The sequence below is a fragment of the Rosa rugosa genome, chromosome 5 (assembly GCF_958449725.1).
Source record: "Rosa rugosa chromosome 5, drRosRugo1.1, whole genome shotgun sequence".
NCBI lineage: Eukaryota > Viridiplantae > Streptophyta > Magnoliopsida > Rosales > Rosaceae > Rosa > Rosa rugosa.
Window position 1 is genome coordinate 9,716,467 of NC_084824.1, and position 19,043 is coordinate 9,735,509.

Below are 19,043 nucleotides of genomic sequence, written 5' to 3' on the forward strand. Positions count from 1 at the left end.
CCTTCCATGTTCGTTATTTGAGAAGTGAAAGTGTGACACCTATGAGGATTTGGCTCTTGAGCATTGACTTATTTTTGCTCTATTGATTTCTCAGAACCTTTGAATTCCTTTATCTTTCGTTTCTTTTAGCCAAAACCCTTAGCCCCATTACAACCGGAACAAAGACCTTTATGATCCTAGGAAAAGTGTGAGGCAATTTGTGGAGATGAGTGAAAGAGGTGAGCCTATGGGGCAATTCTATAATTCAAGTGAAAGATATTCTTGCATGAGATCATTCTTTATTTTTATTTTCCAGAAAAAGCCTTTCCATCTTAACATTTATGTGAGCTATTTTGCTTTTATATATCCTTCGTCTCACATAAACATGAGTGAGTAGAATTACCCAGAAAATCTGAGCGCTTTATTCTGAGTGAAATCCTTGGTGAGATTTGAAGTTGAAGCTGATTTTCATGTGTCTATTTGGATTGTGGAAATTTGTATTGATTTATGGCTGTCTACACAAGCATGGTTGTTATCGGAATTTATTAGCACTCGATTGAAAGTTTTATGGACCTGTTTTGATAATTGTTGTTATTTGGATGCTATAATTTTGAGATTGATTCTCTGAGGTGATTGGAAGGATTAGGAACTTTCTTTCTTCTTGTGTGTTTGTTCTAGTTAGTCATTAGTTTCTATTCTTGTTTTGCTCGAGGACTAGCAAAGACTAAGTTTGGGGGTATTTGATGTGCTCATATTTTCCTATATTGTTGTACCTCTTAATCTTGATATTTATGTTTAGTTCTCCTTGTTTATAGTCTATTTACTTAGTTTAGTGTGTTTATAGGTATGAAGAGCAAGGATGAGAAAAAGAAGGAAAAAGAGAGGAAAAGGATTGAAGGTGCTTTGCAATCCTAAAAACTGAAGCAGCCTCTGCAGAATGGCTAACTTTGAGGATTAAACTGTACTGATCCAGAGATAACCAGAAGACGAGCCTTATATGCACGGAAAGCCCTGAATGTCTAGTTTCTGGAGAATTTTACGGTTCGTGATTTCGATATTCCTAGAGAGAGATATGGCCGTTTAAGTACAGGCAGTTCAGTCGATACGCGGATCTGCGACGTGTTTCCAAGAGCTCGAGTTTTCAAGGCCTGAATGACTTAGCAAAATTCTGAGAAGATTGATCTAGCATTATGGACCATTTGAGAGCCCAACATATGTTTCCTTGGAATTTTAGGGTGCCACATCACCTTTCTTTTGTGCTAAGTTATTAAGGAGTTCCAGAGGCCTAAAGCAAGAAGGAAAAGTTGCACCTTATAAAAGGAGAATGTGTCAAGATAGAGGAATGACCATTCAATATCAGATTTTCATCAAATAAAGCTGCTGCCATCACGTGTTCACCTTCCATCTCCATTCAACAAGTTCTTTTATGTTTTTAAGATTTTCTATTATGTTTTCTTTGAACATGAGTAGCTAAACTCCTTTTCTAGGGCTAGGATGAGGCCCTAGCATGATTGTTTACATGTTTTGATATTCAATTGATGGATTAATAGTTTCTTTTTGATAAATTCTTAATCTCTGCTTGAATTGTGCTTATGTTAAAGTTCTATTGATTCGCGACCTTTAGGGCTTTGCATCTAGTTATCAAAAGATGAATTTGAGGCGTACCTGCAATATAATTCAAATTAGCTTCATGAGATAAAGAATTGTGAATTACATTATTGTCGTACCTGAAGTAATGGTTTGCATGATTCCCTTGTTTTCTAGAATGTAATGAGTCCTATATGTTAAATTTATGCCGTACCTGGATAGACTGCATGCTAGGATATACGACCTCTGCCGTACCTGGAGAGAATCATACACTTAAGGAAAACTATGGTCTAAGTGTCGTACCTGAACTTAGATACGGGAATTGTTATCAAAAGAAACGAAAGAATCCATTGGTTGGTTCAAAACGTAGATAAGATTGCTTGTGGTTGATTCCGACACCCTAGGCTCATCATCATCATATTCTTACTTTCAATCATTATAGACTCTTTTCAATTTCAGTTTATTTAGATTCACTTTTTAAGTTTCTGTTTTCAAGTTATTTTCCCATTATCAACAACTATTTTCAAAACCGTGAAAATCATAAGTCTTAGTTTGAGTCATTGTGTGTGTCTTAGTCGATTTGTGCTTATTGTTTTGTGTGTTTTTCGTTTAATTAACGTAGGTTTTCATATTGTGAAGTGAACTAATATCCTCGTGGGAACGACAACCCCTTTTCTTCCATTACTATACTACATCCACCCTGTATACTTGCAGGAATTCCATCAAGTTATTATTGCCTCCTAATAATCATATTATTACCCTCCAATAATCATATTATTTACCCTCAAGTGAATTGCATAAACTCCGAAAACCAAAATGAATACACTACAGACACAATTGATCAATTTATATGTTTATTGCTCGACTGTTGAACATTTTTAAACCTCACTGGTCCTCATCATGACCACCACTTCTCCTCTTCAGTCTATTATGTGAGAAACAGTTCAAGGAAGACGACCAAAAAAACAGAAGCCGACGCTTTTGGCATCGAATTGTTCATGAACTCTCTCTCAATCGATCGGTTTAGTAGATTGCTGCTTTGGCTACCTTGCTTGTGAAATAATCGGAGGAAGAAGACCGATCGGAGAATATTCGCCAGGAACGACTTGTTGTTGAGTCCAGATCAAGCCGGAAAAAACATGATTGGATTGAATCGGTGAAAGATCGAGTCAAGGATCAGAGGTACGATCTCGCCGTCGTCTTCATTTCCGATGACTGGCGACCACGCCGCCCGGCCACCGTTGCCAAATTCTCCCCCAACGGCGAGTGGAACGTGTCCGCCGACGTCTCCGGCACCGTCAGGATTTGGGGGACCCACAACGATTTCGTCCTCAAGAACGAGTTCAAGGTCCTCTCGGGTCGGATCGACGACCTCCAGTGGTCCGCCGACGGAATGAGGACCGTCGCCTGAGGCCAAGGCAAAGGGAGACCTTGCGGCTGCGCGGGAAGTCGAGCTCACGGAGTTTATGGAAGGTTTGATGGAGAGGAGGTGTCGGTGATGGAGGAGATGGAAGCTTTCAGGTGAAACAGATCTGAGGCACAGAGAGAGAGAGATCGGAGAATGGGGATGAGAGAGAAAGAGCAGATCGGGGGAGAGTGGAGAGAGACAGGGAGATGCACATGTAATTAATTAATTGAGTTAAGGGCAAAACTGTCATTAAATATTAAATTGGGTAAATGAGAGTAAAAAACCCTTAGTGGAGTAACTGGGAGTATATTGGCCCAAATTTTGGTAAGTGGTCACAGCCCCAAAAACTTATCATACCTGAATTTGCACAAAAACTCCATCGTGTCTTCCACCCAATACCAGCGTTGAAAGGACAATGGCCTGATCAGAGGAATCTCAACCCTAATCCGGTACTTGCAAACCTTCTTCCCCTGCTTATCAATCTCCTGAAAATCTCCCAAAGTATATCCGATCATTGTCATCACCCTTTCAGATCTAAACGCAGGTGGAATACACTGCAGAGTGATCCAATAGGAGGACTTCACCAAAGGCACCTTCTCAATTGGCATAACCCCATCATACTCAGCCAAAGCCACGGGAGCACAGTTAAACCCCCATGGCGCACCCCTCCACACCCTAGCCCGATCTGTAGGATCCGAAAAAGTGAACAAAACCCTACCTCCTTCAGCTTCTTCAACTTGCAGCGTCCCATTGACCCTCCAAGCAGATCGGAACATACCTAGGAAGGAACAAACCTTGAACTCTCTAGCAGTGAGAAGTTTCCCAACCATAAAGACTTCAGATTGCCGCAAGCCCTTACCTTGCGATGGACGGAGATCTACCTTCTTCTTTCCCTTTGCCAGTGCAAGAGAGGAGGCGAGTCGGGCAGCCATGGCATCAACGGAACTCATGATGAGGCAGTTGAAACTTGGACAGAACGTCAAAACCCTAACCCTAGAGAGATAGAGAGAGAGAGCGGCGTTCTTATTTTTTTGGTAAAAAAAAAAAATTGTTCTATCAATCAAAACACATTTTAAAAATTATACTTTATTTAATGGTGAGATTAAGAAACATGATAATATTTTTTTGGCTAGTGCAAGATTTGTTTTTCCCTTTCTTTTTCTTCATAATAAAATTCAATAGGGGATGAGTCGGGTCCAGCCTATTTATCTGTTCATTAAAAAAAAAAAAGACAATATGAATATATATAAATGAGATTTTGCATGGTTTGGCACATTGAAAGCCTAAAAGGTGTCATGACACCTGTGAAATGCGTGACATGCCGAAAAATGTTAATCATTGTTAACACTTTTTTTCTTAAGATTCTTATGTACTATAAGCTAATGATTTGTAAAGCATGATTATAACGCGTTCCAATTGATGAAAACAAACATTGAACGAACTTTCTTATGAATTCTAAGTTTAAAAAGTTGTGGAAAAAAAGAAGAAGTTGTGATTTTAAATTTTGTCAATCTAAATAGTGTTCAAAAATCATTATTTAAGAGTGGAAAAATTTTGGTGAGAAAATAAGACCATGAAATTTTGGCCAAAACTCATGTGCTTTTATACTCTACAGTTTTAGACAAGAATGTGACTTTGCAAGGTATTGGAGAAGTTTTTTTTTTTTTTTTTTTCTTGAGACAGTAATGGAGTTTGGGCATGAACTATATTTTATTTATAATATTTATCTTTTTAGTTTCCTTTTTACCTTGAAAATAAATAAATAGAATTATATTTAATAAAATAAATTAATAATTAAAGCCTAAGTGAAGGGTTGAAACGCGGTAGTAAGCGGCATATTTTACTGCAATAGTGCATCGAATATATAAAAAAACCCTAGCCGCAAGAGTCTCTCTCAAATTTCTTCTCACTCGTCCGGCGACGCGTCCGACGGACGTTGTTGCCGGACGGGTAGGCCTAGTGTCTCTGTTTCTCGGCAAGTAGTGGCGTCGATCTTTGGTCAGTAGGTATTAGGTTTTGACCATTGTGAGTGTTGTGAAATTTTAATTAAAACTCGCAAGCGCACGAATCGTCGTTAGTATAGTGTGCAAGTACGAGGTCGTTCCAACTGAGGATTGATAATTAATTTAAATCCTAACCTAATTAATCCAAACACAAAAACACATAAACAATCAAACTAAAGAAAATATGGTTTTAAGGTTTTCGACTTAAACAAATAATGTGAAAATTAAAGAAAGAAAGAAACAAATAATGATAAAACCTAAGGTTTCAGAATCAATCGCTAACAATCCTATTTATGTTTCAATGCAATTAACAGATTCTTTTGTTTCTCTAGATGATAATTCCCGTATCTAAGTCCTTCTCAGGTACTCTAGACCATAGTTTTCCTTAAGTGTATGATGCTCTCCCTCTCGGGTAAAGATCTTATATCCTAACTATGTAGTTTATCCTTCTCAGGTATAAATTTAACATGCAAGACTCATTACGCTTTAGAAAACAAGGGAATCAAGCAAACCATTAGTCTTTCTCAAGTAATAATGTAATTTACCACACTTAATCACAAGAAGCTAATCAAATTATATTGCATCTCTGCTTCAAATTTGTCTTCCAATTACTATATGCAAAGCCCTAAGGTGATCAATCAAAGAACTTAAACATAAAGCATCAATTCAAATAGTGATTAAGCATTCATCATAAAGAAACTATAAATCCATCAATAAAACATTAAAATACATAAACAATCATGATGGAGCATCATCCTAACCCTAGAAAAAGGTTTAGCAAAATATAACTAAATAAAACATAGGAAAAACATAAAAAGAATGGAAGGGGAAAAGATGGGGAAGATGGATGAGTCGTCTCTGCTCCTTAGGCGTCTACATTGTGCTCCCGAGACTCTCCTTCTCATGTAAATTCGTGCTCCCTTATATAGGGAAGATTTATGCTCATCTTTAGCTTCAAGTTTCCTTGTAAGACTTGGATTTGGATTTCTTTCTTCATTTGGAATGGGAAAACCTTGAAATATCTCTTATAGAAGTAGGAATACATTCCTCATTGAATCCTCATCTGAATTAACTTCCTTGAAACATTAGGATTGACCATCTTGTGCCACGGAACTTGAATTCTCCACGAATGGTTGTAAATTCCCGAGCAGATTTCCTGTCCGACCTATCTTCACTCAAATAATCATAACTTTCTCCAGAAATATTGAAATCGAGATCTGTAAAATTATACAGAAAGTTGACATCCGTAGCTTTCCAATGATATAAGGCTCATTGTCTGATTCGATCTGAATAACTCCCAGTAATTCGGCGAAGTTGGATGTTCTGCACAGGCAGATTCTGGGACCTGGGCGTCTTTCAATCCTAGTTAGCTCATTTTAACTTCTTTTCTTCTCTTTATGAGACAAACCTACAAAAACACTATAACAACATAAATGACTCGAAATAAGGAGGACTAAGCATAAATACTAAGATTAAGAGGCAAAGAAATATAGGAAAATATGAGCACATCAGTGAGTTCGTGGGGTTTTCGGCCGGCGGAGGATGGACAGATGGATTGGAATGGGCGCGACTCATCGGGACTGGATGGAGTGGCTGGATCGATCCGGCTTGGATGGTCTGGTGGCTGGCTGGGGACGGGAAACCCCAGATCGGGGGTGATAGTTGGTTCGTTCCCGATCTGGTTTAGGGGGGATGGGTGGGGTGGTGGTGGTGTTGAGTTGGAGGTGATCCGAAATTGGGAGCGTGGATCTGATACTGATGCAGTTTGGCACTCTTCCTGCGGTGACCACAGTGGTGAGTGTCCCGGATTGCGCAGCAGGGGGCGGTGGCGAGTGTTTCGGTGCTGGGTTTGTTCTCCAACTTGGGCTTTCGAGGATTGAGGTGAAGGTGGTAGGGGATGTTTTTTGTTGGGGATTGGCCGGCGATGTTGGTTGACGGCGGTTGGGGTCTGAAGGAGGTGGCGGCGAGGTGGGTTTGTTGGTGCGACGCTGTCCCTTGCTGGGACGAAGGGGGTGGGGCGGATGGGCTTTGTCGTTGGCCTGTTTTTACTTATTTTTAGGGTTGGGTTTTTTTGTTTTGTTTTTCAGCATTAAGTCATTTTCAAGGTTTTGTTTTAAGTATTAGCTGTTGGGTCGGGTGCACTGCAATTTTGGCACAGACAATCTTCTCTTCGACGGTCTAAGGGGCATTCCTGTTCTGGAGTTGGGTCAGCAGCGGTGGCGAAAATGTCTGGCGGTGGCATACTAGCATAGACAATCATCCTTGGCCTTCTAGTGGGTTGTTCCTGTCTGATTTCGGGTCGGAGGTGATGGTGATTTGGAGCATTTGTGGATTGACGTTGTTGACATTAGGGTCCAGCATTTAGTCTCAGGTCTGACTGTCCAGCATTTCAATTTGGTTGGGTTCGAAGTCACAACGAGTGTAGACTTGGTCGATCAAAGGCAGGTCAGTAGGACTCTGAGTGGCGAGTTTGTGTTGACAAAGTTGTGTGTCAAGGATTAACTGCTCCTGCGCATTTTGTCTTTGTTGTTTAATTGTTGTGCAAGTTTTAAGTCTGTAGTTGAGTCGGGGCCTTTTTTGGCTCTGTCAGTCAGTCATTTTGGAGTTCGAGTGTGAAGTCCAGTGACAATTTCTGAATATGAGATGTTGCCAAAACTCATTGTATCCAGTTCATTATTAATGAAGTTTCTCCTTGATCAAAAAAAAAAAAAAAAGTGAAGGGTTGAAAAATAAAAGCCGACTTTTTATCTTGACTCCTTAACTATTTTGCAGAGCATGTTTGACAACAGAGTAGAAAAGAATACTTCAATTCAGGGTTAATTTTATAATTCTATTCATCCCACAATGAGGGTATATATACAAGTACAAAGGAGTAGTCTAACTCTAATAGGAAACAATCTTTCCATAATTACAGGATATCCTAATTAAATAAAATCCTAATTACATACAGATTTACAGCGATTCTACACTCCCCCTCAAGTTGGTGCATAGATATCTATCATGCCCAACTTGTCAACTGAGCTGTCAAATACCTTCCTGGACACTCCTTTAGTAAGAACATCAGCTAATTGCTCCTCTGAGTTTACAAATGGAAAGCGAATAACCTTTCTGTCAAGATTTTCTTTAATAAAATGACGGTCAACCTCCACATGCTTTGTTCTATCATGCTGAACTGGATTATGTGCAATCTCAATGGCAGCTGTATTATCACAATGCAAATCCATAGGCTTTTTAAGCTTGTAACCCAAGTCTTTCAAGACATTACGAATCCACAACATTTCACAGACTCCGTGTGCCATACCTCGGAACTCAGCTTCTGCACTTGATCTGGCAACAACTTTCTTCTTTTTGCTACGCCAAGTGACAAGGTTCCCTCAAACAAAAGTGAAGTACCCAGATGTAGAACGTCTGTCAGTTTTATCACCAGCCCAATCTGCATCTGTGTACCCAACAACTTCCAATTCATCTTTTTTCTGAAATAGTAACCCTTTACCTGGCGCCATCTTCAAGTACTTCAAAATACGAAAGACTGCATCCATATGCTCTTCACTAGGACAATGCATAAATTGACTAACAACACTCACAGCATAAGCAATATCAGGTCTAGTATGTGAAAGATAAATCAACCTTCCTACAAGACGTTGATACCTCCCTTTGTCAGTTGGAACTTGATCAGGATAAATAGCAAGTCTGTGATTCATCTCAATGGGTGTCTCCATTGGTCTGCAGTCCAGCATCCCTGTTTCAGCAAGTAAATCAAGGACATACTTCCTTTGTGAAAGCAAAATTCCCATCTTAGACCTTGCAACTTCAATACCCAGAAAATACTTCAGTTGTCCCAGATCCTTCATTTCAAACTCCTTTGACAGATACTTTTGCAATTCATTCCTCTCTTTCGGATCATCTCCTGTAACAATCATGTCATCAACATACACAATAAGAGCTGTAATCTTACCGTTCTTGCGTTTGATAAACAAGGTATGGTCAGAATTGCTCTGTCTGTACCCAAAGGCTTTCATGGATTTTGAAAATCTTCCAAACCAAGCTCTTGGAGACTGCTTCAGGCCATACAAAGACTTCTTCAATTTACACACCTTGCCAACGTCACTTGGGTAATTCTTAACACCTGGGGGCATATCCATGTACACTTCTTCCTCCAAATTCCCATTAAGAAACGCATTCTTCACATCAAACTGGTGCAAGGGCCAATCTTTGTTTGTTGCAAGTGAGATTAGAATCCGGACAGTATTAATCTTTGCCACAGGTGCAAAAGTCTCCTCATAATCAATCCCATAGCGTTGTGTATATCCTTTGGCAACCAACCTCGCCTTGTATCTATTAATAGTTCCATCTGCATTAAGCTTCACAGTAAATACCCAACGACACCCTACAGTCTTCTTTCCAACCGGCATAGGTACTAGCTCCCATGTTGCATTCTTTTGAAGAGCTTCCAATTCTTCATTCATCGCCTTTGTCCATTTTGGATCAGTCAATGCATCCTGCACGTTACTAGGAATAGATACAGTAGATAATTGATCAACAACAAGTGCATGTGACCCAGAAATCCTATGGTTAGACATAAAATTAGCTATAGGGTATTTAGCTTTGGCTTTGATATCTGGTTCATATTGTTTCTTAGGAATTCCCTTGGTAACCCTTTGTGATTTCCTAGGTTCGACACTTTCTAACCCAGAAGATTCATTAAATTTTAGGGGTACCTGAGGAGGATCATTCTGACCGGGATCTTCAGTTGGTGATGCAGAAGGGGGAATATCTTGTGTGCGAGCTTCAGATACGTCTTGATTTTGATTCAAACTATCCAGAAAAGTTGTCTCTTCTGTCTCGGAATTCACAACACTCTGTTCGGCAGTTACATTTTCTGTTTCGGAATTCACAACACTCTGTTCGGCAGTCGCATTTTCTGTTTCGGAATTCGCAACACTTCGTTCGGCAGTCGCATTGTCTATTTCGGAATTCATAATGCTCTGTTCGGCAACTGCATTTTCTGTTTCCAAATTTCTACCCTCAAATGTATCCTCCAAATTTTCCAAGTCTTCAAAGACATCAAAATCAATAATAGAACGAGGATTCCCTTCACAACCTCTCTCCCCCTGAAGGGAAGACTGAGAAGCGCCCCCTGAGTAATAAGGCTCGGATTCACGAAAAGCAACATCAAGAGAGACATGTAAAGTGCCAGTAAGAGGATCATAACATCGATAACCCTTCTGGAAGTCAGCATAACCAACAAATATACACTTACGGGCACGGGGATCAAGCTTGCTGCGTTGAGGCTTGGGAATATGAACATAAGCTGTGCACCCAAACACCCGGGGCTCCAAATTAGGCATAGAAGGGATGGTCAAAAGTGTATGAAGCTTCTGATGAGGATTTTGAAACTCAATCACCCGTGAAGGAGTACGGTTGATAAGATATGCTGCTGATTTCACTGCTTCTCCCCAATAGGACCGAGGTACATTCATTCCAAACAAGGAAGCACGAACAACTTCCATCAACTGCCTGTTCTTCCGTTCTGCTAAACCATTCTGTTGAGGAGTATAAGAATTGGAGGTTTGATGACGAATTCCATGTGACCGGCAAAACTCAATCATAGGGCCATTCACAAACTCTCCACCATTGTCAGACTGAAACACTCTGATGGATTGTTGATACTGAGTTGCCACCATTTTGTGAAATTCGATAAACATTCCAAATACATCACTCTTATTCTTCAGTAATGACACCCATGTCATGCGAGTGCAATCATCAATAAACGTTACAAAATACCGAGCTCCAGAAAGAGAAGGAATTTTCGCAGGACCCCAGACATCAGAGTGAATCTTCATAAAAGGAACAGGACTTTTATTAAGACTTGGTGAATATGAAATACGGTGACTCTTGGCCAGTTCACAAATGTCACAGTGGAAATCCAAATCACTAACAACTGAAAACAATTGAGGTTGCAGCTTCTTAAGATAACGAAAAGATAGATGACCTAAACGGCGATGCCATAACCATACAGCTTCCTTCGCATTCTCTACCCCGTTGATCTGATTAGCTTGTCCCAAAAGATGCTTCTGTTTCTTTCCAGTCTCTGTCAGATCCAGATAGTATAATTTCCCCCTTCTAACACCATAACCAAGAATCCGTCGAGTCAGAATGTCCTGAAACACACAGAAAGACGGATAGAAGGTCACAATACACGCAAGAGCTAAAATAATTTGACCAACAGACAGGAGATTATAGGCTAGTGATGGAACAACTAGGACAGATTCAAGGGTTAAGGTATCAGATAAAGCAATAGAACCTTCTCCGGTGACCGGAGTTGGAGTACCATCAGCAGTAGAGACAACGTCTTGAGGGGAACGTCTAAGGTTTTTCACAAGACTTGGGTCATTGGTCATATGGTCAGATGCACCTGTATCAATTATCCATGTACTATTAAAAGTAACCTTACCCTTCATACCTGACTGCGCTACATTAGCGGAGGCATTGTCTAGGTAAACTTCCTCTGTAGTAGCAACAGCGGCCTTGCCCAGATTCTTTCGCGGTTTCTTGGTGAAGTCCCACCAATCAGGGTAACCAATCACTTCATAGCACCGCTCCTTGCTATGACCTAATTCCCCACAGATAATGCACCTTTTGTTTGCATATGGATTTGATTTACCCAGAAGACGACGTGGAGAAGGTCCTGAGAAGCCTGGAGGAGGACCCTGTTTGCGTTGAGCCATAACAGAAAATTCGGTAGTCACCGAATGCCCAATAGCCTGTTTCTCTGATTGCATCATTGAGGAATTCATGATTTTCGCAGGTTTGGATTTTCAAGGGTTTCAAGATGGATATGAATGTTTTGGAAAAGAAAATTTTTTTTTCTTTTCTTTTTTTCGAAAAAAAGTAGGGTGATGGTGGTTTGAAATTCAGGATGGTTTGATTTCAATGGTGGTGGTACGCAGCGGTTTGTGGTGTTCTTCAGGATTCAGGATTCAAAGGATGCAGCGCAAGTTTAAAGGATTGAACTTGCTCTGATACCAAGTAGAAAAGAATACTTCAATTCAGGGTTAATTTTATAATTCTATTCATCCCACAATGAGGGTATATATACAAGTACAAAGGAGTAGTCTAACTCTAATAGGAAACAATCTTTCCATAATTACAGGATATCCTAATTAAATAAAATCCTAATTACATACAGATTTACAGCGATTCTACAAACAGCACCTGCACTCTTCTAAAATTTGACTGAAAAAGAACACGATGTTCTTAGTAAGGAGCATCTCCTACAATAAAAGTTATTTTCTTAAGAGTTATTTTCCTAAGTTAAATTGTCTAAAGTAAAATATAACTAGCAAATTTGTAACCTTTTATCAAACAATGCTATATATTTGTAAGTTAACCTAGAAAAAAAAAATGTTGAAACTTAATTGAACGTGGAAGTGTATGGCAGCTATGTTCTATTGTGATGTGAGCTCTGCTTGGGGATGCACTTGTACGTTTTCTTTCTTTCTATTCAACAAAGTTCATTCTCAGTGAAGTTTTAATTCCTTCTCTTGTATGGAAACAGCACCGCGCCGCAGTAGCATATGGATGTTTAATTATATATAGCACTTCAATGTTTGTAACCCTTCAAATTAATTTACGAAAGGTTATATATTTCAATTAAATAAAGATATTCTACGCTTCCGAACAACCCGAAAATTTGTGTACACTGACTCCACAAGACACGTATCAATTAAAACAATACTCGAAGCAGGCGACTACCTACCTTAAGGCTCAAGGCATGTAGTCATTGCCAGTGGCCCTTAAGAAGACAACTAGCTAAGAGAGAAACTGGAGCCGGATAGAGTTCCTACGTAGTGACACAACACCGATCTTAACTTTGATAAGATTTGTCAGACTAAATAAGAAAGATAAATAACTTTTATTCGATGCCAGATATATCAGATCTAGACAATATATTCTCTTCCATTTTTCATTGGTATAATATTCCTTTGCTTTTATTTATATGGAATAACAGATCCACCAGCCTTTTTAAAAAACTATAAAAGCAGTAAATGTGCCACACGAGGTTGGCCACTGCTTGTATGTTTCAAGAATATCAACTTTACCTAAGCTAAGACCTATTTGGAAATGAACAGGGAACTTGGGCTTATTCGATTCACATGAAGCTTCAGAGTTTATATCGTAATCAAATTTCTAAAAGCTTTATACTGATGTGTTTGCACAGATATTTTCTTTCGGTTCTTATATTCTGTTGGCGAAATTACAATAAAATATTATAATTTCTCTTGAGAGACTCGTTGACACAAGGCTGAGGCGCGGGTATCTCGCTCTCTTTAAGGAGATTCAAGCCCTCTGCGGAACAATGCCGGTGCACCAGAAATCTATTGACTTGTCCCCTCCAGGATACAACAGCCCAACAACAAGTTGTATGGCTCACACCAATCTGCACAAATTGGAGGAACCCAAAGCTCCACCAAAAGAACACCTTTCTCTGGCAAAAAAATATACAAGACTCTTTGGGGGATTTTGGAAAGAAAGTTGATGGGTGAATAGTTGAGTAAAAGTTTGATGTGTTTTAGCATGCAACAAATGGTGCTATTTATAGGCTCTTAGGACACTCCCTACAATTAATACGGTAGTAACCAAATGCCATAGGTTACAAAAATTAAAACCCAAAATAAAACAAAATAAAACACCATGAGTTACAAAATAAAATTCAAAATAAATTCAGAATTTAAACACACAAATAAATTCACCCAAATTTAATTTCAATAATAAATAAAATATTAAAATGTTACAACATTCCCCCACTCATTTTAATATTTTAAAAACAAATATAAACCAAAGTTACCGGCCAAAGACGAACCATTATGCATCATGAAGGTGTGCTCTGCATTGAACCTTCACTTAGTGAAACAGCAATCCCTACTCCAGAGTTGATAGTGGTCTCAGACTTGAACTACAACTGCTTAAGGGAAAATAAGAACTACTGCTCACACATAATAATTCAGGTGTTAATATGAGCTTTATTAGCCAGCATGTTACGGCCTTGTGCTTATCCCGGTTTTCATGAGTGTATTTCAAGAATAAGCCCAATTCTCATAGAGAGCGACCCCACTCTCACACTCATATAGGTAAAATCTGTCAAGGATGCTCTTGTAACTATGACATCCCACTCATATGAGCTACATATTTTATTAAGAGTTTTTTAAGTAAACTCAACCTTCATATACGTTACAAGATTAATGCACTTACATCCTAGGGATGAGTAAGAAAATTTAGTGCATTTTTCTTACGGCCACCTTATGATTCGTTTTTCCCATTGAACCCAGGTTTTAGGATCTCTAATCACCAGGTTGGGTGTCCTCATATATGGCTCATGACGATATGGGCTTCAATCCCATCCCCCTCGATGTACTCCAGACCTTATCTCTTGCCAAGCCCTTAGTTAAAGGATCTGCAAGATTATCACCTGATTTAACATAATTCACATTAATAATTCCATCACTCAAATATGATCTCACAGTACTGTGCTTTCTTCGTATAGGTCTGGATTTACCGTTATAATAACAGTTATTTGGAAAATTCTACAATGTGTTAACGTATGACATGCATACAATTGCCTTAAAAGTGGTAAAATGAGTCCTCAAAATAGTAATATTAGTCTTCAAAGTGGTAACATGAGTCCTTAAAGTGGTAAATTTTCTTAGTTACCACATTAGTCCTCAAAATAGTAATATTAGTCCTCAAAGTGGTAACACGAGTCCTTAAAGTGGTAAATTTTCTTAATTTACCATATGAGTCCTCAAAATAGTAATATTAGTCCTCAAAGTGGTAACATGAGTCCTTAAAGTGATAAAAATAGTTGATGTATGAGAAATGTTAACATACCATAGTTTTACCCCAGTTATTTACTCTACCAATAGCTGCAGTGCTATCACAATGAATCAATATAGGTGGTATAGGTTTTTCCCACAAGGGAATTTCATGCAATAAATCTCTCAACCAATTTGCTTCTTCACTTGCTGAAGCTAGAGCAATAAGTTCAGCTTCCATGGTTGAATTAGAGATTATTGTTTGCTTCTTTGATTTCCAACAAATAGCACATCCACCTAATGTAAAAATATAACCAGTGGTAGAGAGAGAATCACCTGACAGAGTATTCCAATCGGCATCACAAAAGCCTTCAAGTACAGCAGGATAATTTTTATAAAATAATCCATAATTTTTAGTACCAAGCAAGTATTTCATAACTCGCTCAATTGCATGCCAATGTTCTTTACCTGGTTTTCTTGTGAACCTGCTAAGTACTCCAACTACATATGCAATGTCAAGTCTAGCGCAGTCAGTTGCATAGCGCAAACTGCCAATTATGCTAGCATATTCCTTTTGATTAATCACATCATTTTCACTTTCCATAGGAAATAAGTGAACACTAGAATCAAAAGGAGTAGACACATGCTTGTGGCCAACATAATCATATTTCTTCAAAATTTTCTCAATATAATGTGACTGATCAAGAAAAATACCATCACATGTTTTTGTTATTTTCATGCCCAAAATAACATTAGCCTCACCAAGATCTTTCATATCAAAATTGCTCTTAAGCATAGTTTTTGTCTCATCAATTACATGCAAATTTGAGCCAAAAATTAACAGATCATCCACATAGAGGCTAATAATAACATGTGATTTTTTCCACGATTTATAATATATGCACTTGTCACATTCATTTGATTTATAACCATTTTCAATCATGCAGGAATCAAATTTTTCATGCCACTGTTTAGGATCCTGCTTTAAACCATAAAGGGATTTAGATAACTTACATACCTTGTGCTCTTGACCAGGTTCTATAAAACATTCTGGTTGGTCCATATAGATCTCTTCATCTAAATCACCATTTAGAAAAGCTGTTTTCACATCCATTTGATGAATAATCAAATCATGAATTGCAGCAATAGCAATCAATAATCTAATGGATGTAATCCTTGTAACCGGAGAAAAAGTATCAAAAAAGTCTATATCAGGTTTTTGCTTAAAACCTTTAGCAACAAGTCTAGCTTTATATTTGTCTACACTTCCATCCGGTTTGAGCTTTTTTCTAAGGACCCATTTACACCCAATGGTTTTAAAACCTGTTGGTAAATCTACTAATTTCCAAGTATTATTAGAAATTAGAGACTCCATTTCATCATTCACAGCCTCTTTCCAGAAAATTGCATCTGGTGATGATAAAGCTTCATGTAAAGAAATAGGATTTTCCTCAACATTATAAACATAATAGTCAGGGCCAAAATCTTTTTCAACTCTAGCTCTTTTACTTCTTCTAGGTTCATTGTCATAAGTTTATTGTATATGTAAATTAGAAGAAGAAGAACTAGGTTGGATAAAAACATTTTCTCTAGATTCTTGACCCCCACCATTTTTCGATTTAAAATGAAATTTTTCTTCATGAAAAATTGCATCACCAGATTCAATCACAACATGATTTTCAACATCAAGAAATCTATAGGCTGTACTATTTAATGCATATCCAACGAAAACACAAGTAGTAGCTCTAGCACCCAATTTTGGTCTTTTAGGGTCAGTTAACCTCACAAAGGCTAGACAACCCCAAACTCTAAGATAACCCAAATTTGGTTTATGCCCCTTCCACACCTCAAAAGGTGTAATTTTTGTATTTTTATGTGGCACTCTATTCAACACATAACAAGCAGTTAAAACTGCTTCACCCCAAAGATTAGAGGGAGCACCTGAATCAATCAGCATGACATTTGTTAACTCAATCAAAGTTCTATTTTTTCTTTCTGCCACACCATTAGATGCAGGTGAATAAGGTGGAGTAACTTCATGAATCACTCCTAAAGATTGAACAAAAGAATTGAATTCAGAAGAATCATATTCTTTCCCTCTATCACTTCGGAGCCTTTTAATTTTTCTACCAAATTGATTTTCAACCTCAAGGAGGAACTCTTTAAATTTGGCAAAAGCATCACTTTTATTTTTCAACAAATAGACATAAGCATATTTAGAACAATCATCAATAAAAGTGATAAAGTATCTGTTACCTCCACGAGTTAAAATTCCCTCAAATTCACACAAGTTTGTATGAATTAATTCCAATAGCTCGGTATTCCTTTCAACATTTTTGTGAGGCCTTCTAGTAATTTTTGCTTTACTGCAAGTCTCACATTTTTCAAAATCTTTTTGCACTGAAGGAATTAAACCTAAGCTACTCATGATTCCCACATATCTACTATTTATATGACATAAACGTGCATGCCAAAAATTAAAAGAAGAGAGCATATAAACTGAAGTAGATGCTTTATAATAATTTTTATTCTCAACGTTCAATTTGAACATGTCATCACAAGCATAACCTTTGCCCACAAATACACCTTTTTTGGTGATCACATATTGGTCAGATTCCATAGTTTGTTTAAAACCAGCCTTATTAAGAAGATAACTAGACATCAAATTTTTTCTCATGGAGGGTGTATGCAACACATCTTTCAAAATTAGCATCCTCCCAGAAGTAAATTTGAGTTCCACCTCACCAGTTCCAAGCACATAAGTAGTATGTGAATCTCCAAGCATAACGGTTTTGGGCTCCTTAAAAGGAGTGTATTTCTTGAACCAATCTTTATCATAGCAGATGTGCCTATTAGCACCACAATCTGCCCACCATCCTTCAACACTTTGAACCATATTTACATCAGTTATCATTGCCACATATGGTTCTTCAGTGACGTGAGCTTGAGGAACAGCGTCACGTTTTCGATAATTGCAATTTCGAGCAATATGCCCACTTTTGCCACAAACATAACAACAAGTATATTGTTGCTTATTTTCTGAAGGAGGATATTGGTTCTTATTCACATAGCTTGGTTTGCCTTTATTCTGTTGGTGAGATTTACCACCTTTTTTCATATTTTTCTTGTTTGGCTGCATATGAGAATTTTTATGAAAATGACCATTGGGCATATTATTATAGGAAGATACTAAATTTACCTTGGAGGTGTCATTGTTTGTATCTTGCATAAGAACATCTTGACCTCTTGCTTCCTCCTCAACGCGGATGCGAGTCGTCAAGGTCTCTAAGGAAATTTCCTTTTGTTTGTAACGCATGGATTTTTGGAACTCTTTCCATGTTAATCTACAAAACTTCTCAACATTTCTTTGAATAACAGTGAGTAGTTCATTATAATAATAAACATTACATGAGAAATAAGTCAAGAGATAAAAAAGAATAGTTATACTCATCTTTCTCAAGTTGAGATTTCCCATATTGTCGAACGGTTTCTCTTGTGCATGCTCCATGTTGTTGATTCTCCTTAAAATTGTTGGCGAAATTACAATAAAATATTATAATTTCTCTTGAGAGACTCGTTGACACAAGGCTGAGGCGCGGGTATCTCGCTCTCTTTAAGGAGATTCAAGCCCTCTGCGGAACAATGCCGGTGCACCAGAAATCTCTTGACTTGTCCCCTCCAGGATACAACAGCCCAACAACAAGTTGTATGGCTCACACCAATCTGCACAAATTGGAGGAACCCAAAGCTCCACCAAAAGAACACCTTTCTCTGGCCAAAAAATATACAAGACTCTTTGGGGGATTTTGGAAAGAAAGTTGATGGGTGAATAGTTGAGTAAAAGTTTGATGTGTTTTAGCATGCAACAAATGGTGCTATTTATAGGCTCTTAGGACACTCCCTACAATTAATACGGTAGTAACCAAATGCCATAGGTTACAAAAATTAAAACCCAAAATAAATCAAAATAAAACACCATGAGTTACAAAATAAAATTCAAAATAAATTCAGAATTTAAACACACAAATAAATTCACCCAAATTTAATTTCAATAATAAATAAAATGTTAAAATGTTACAACATATCCTAAAGAATCTACCATGGTATCAGGGGACTTGATATTTCATCCACTCATAGTTCAATACTTCAACCCCAAGGATTAAAATCCATGTGCACGTCGCACCCACCCAAAAGACGAGGAATGATTGTCTCAAGCTATTCGTTTTTGATTCTAGTTCTTCCAGACATTTGAAC

The 19,043-nt window shown here is 38.1% G+C and overlaps 1 protein-coding gene across 1 annotated transcript; it reads right to left on the bottom strand.

The window, feature by feature from the left end:
- Nucleotides 1-3,306: 3,306 nt before the first annotated feature.
- On the bottom strand, nucleotides 3,307-3,906 carry LOC133711168 (uncharacterized). Its single transcript, XM_062137330.1, has one exon. It carries the CDS (start codon nucleotides 3,904-3,906, stop codon nucleotides 3,307-3,309), a length of 600 nt encoding a protein of 199 aa, XP_061993314.1.
- Nucleotides 3,907-19,043: the final 15,137 nt, after the last annotated feature.

Coding starts and splice junctions, on each gene's coding strand:
- LOC133711168 (XM_062137330.1), bottom strand. CDS start 3,906: ATGGCTGCCCGACTCGCCTCCTCTCTTGCACTGGCAAAGGGAAAGAAG.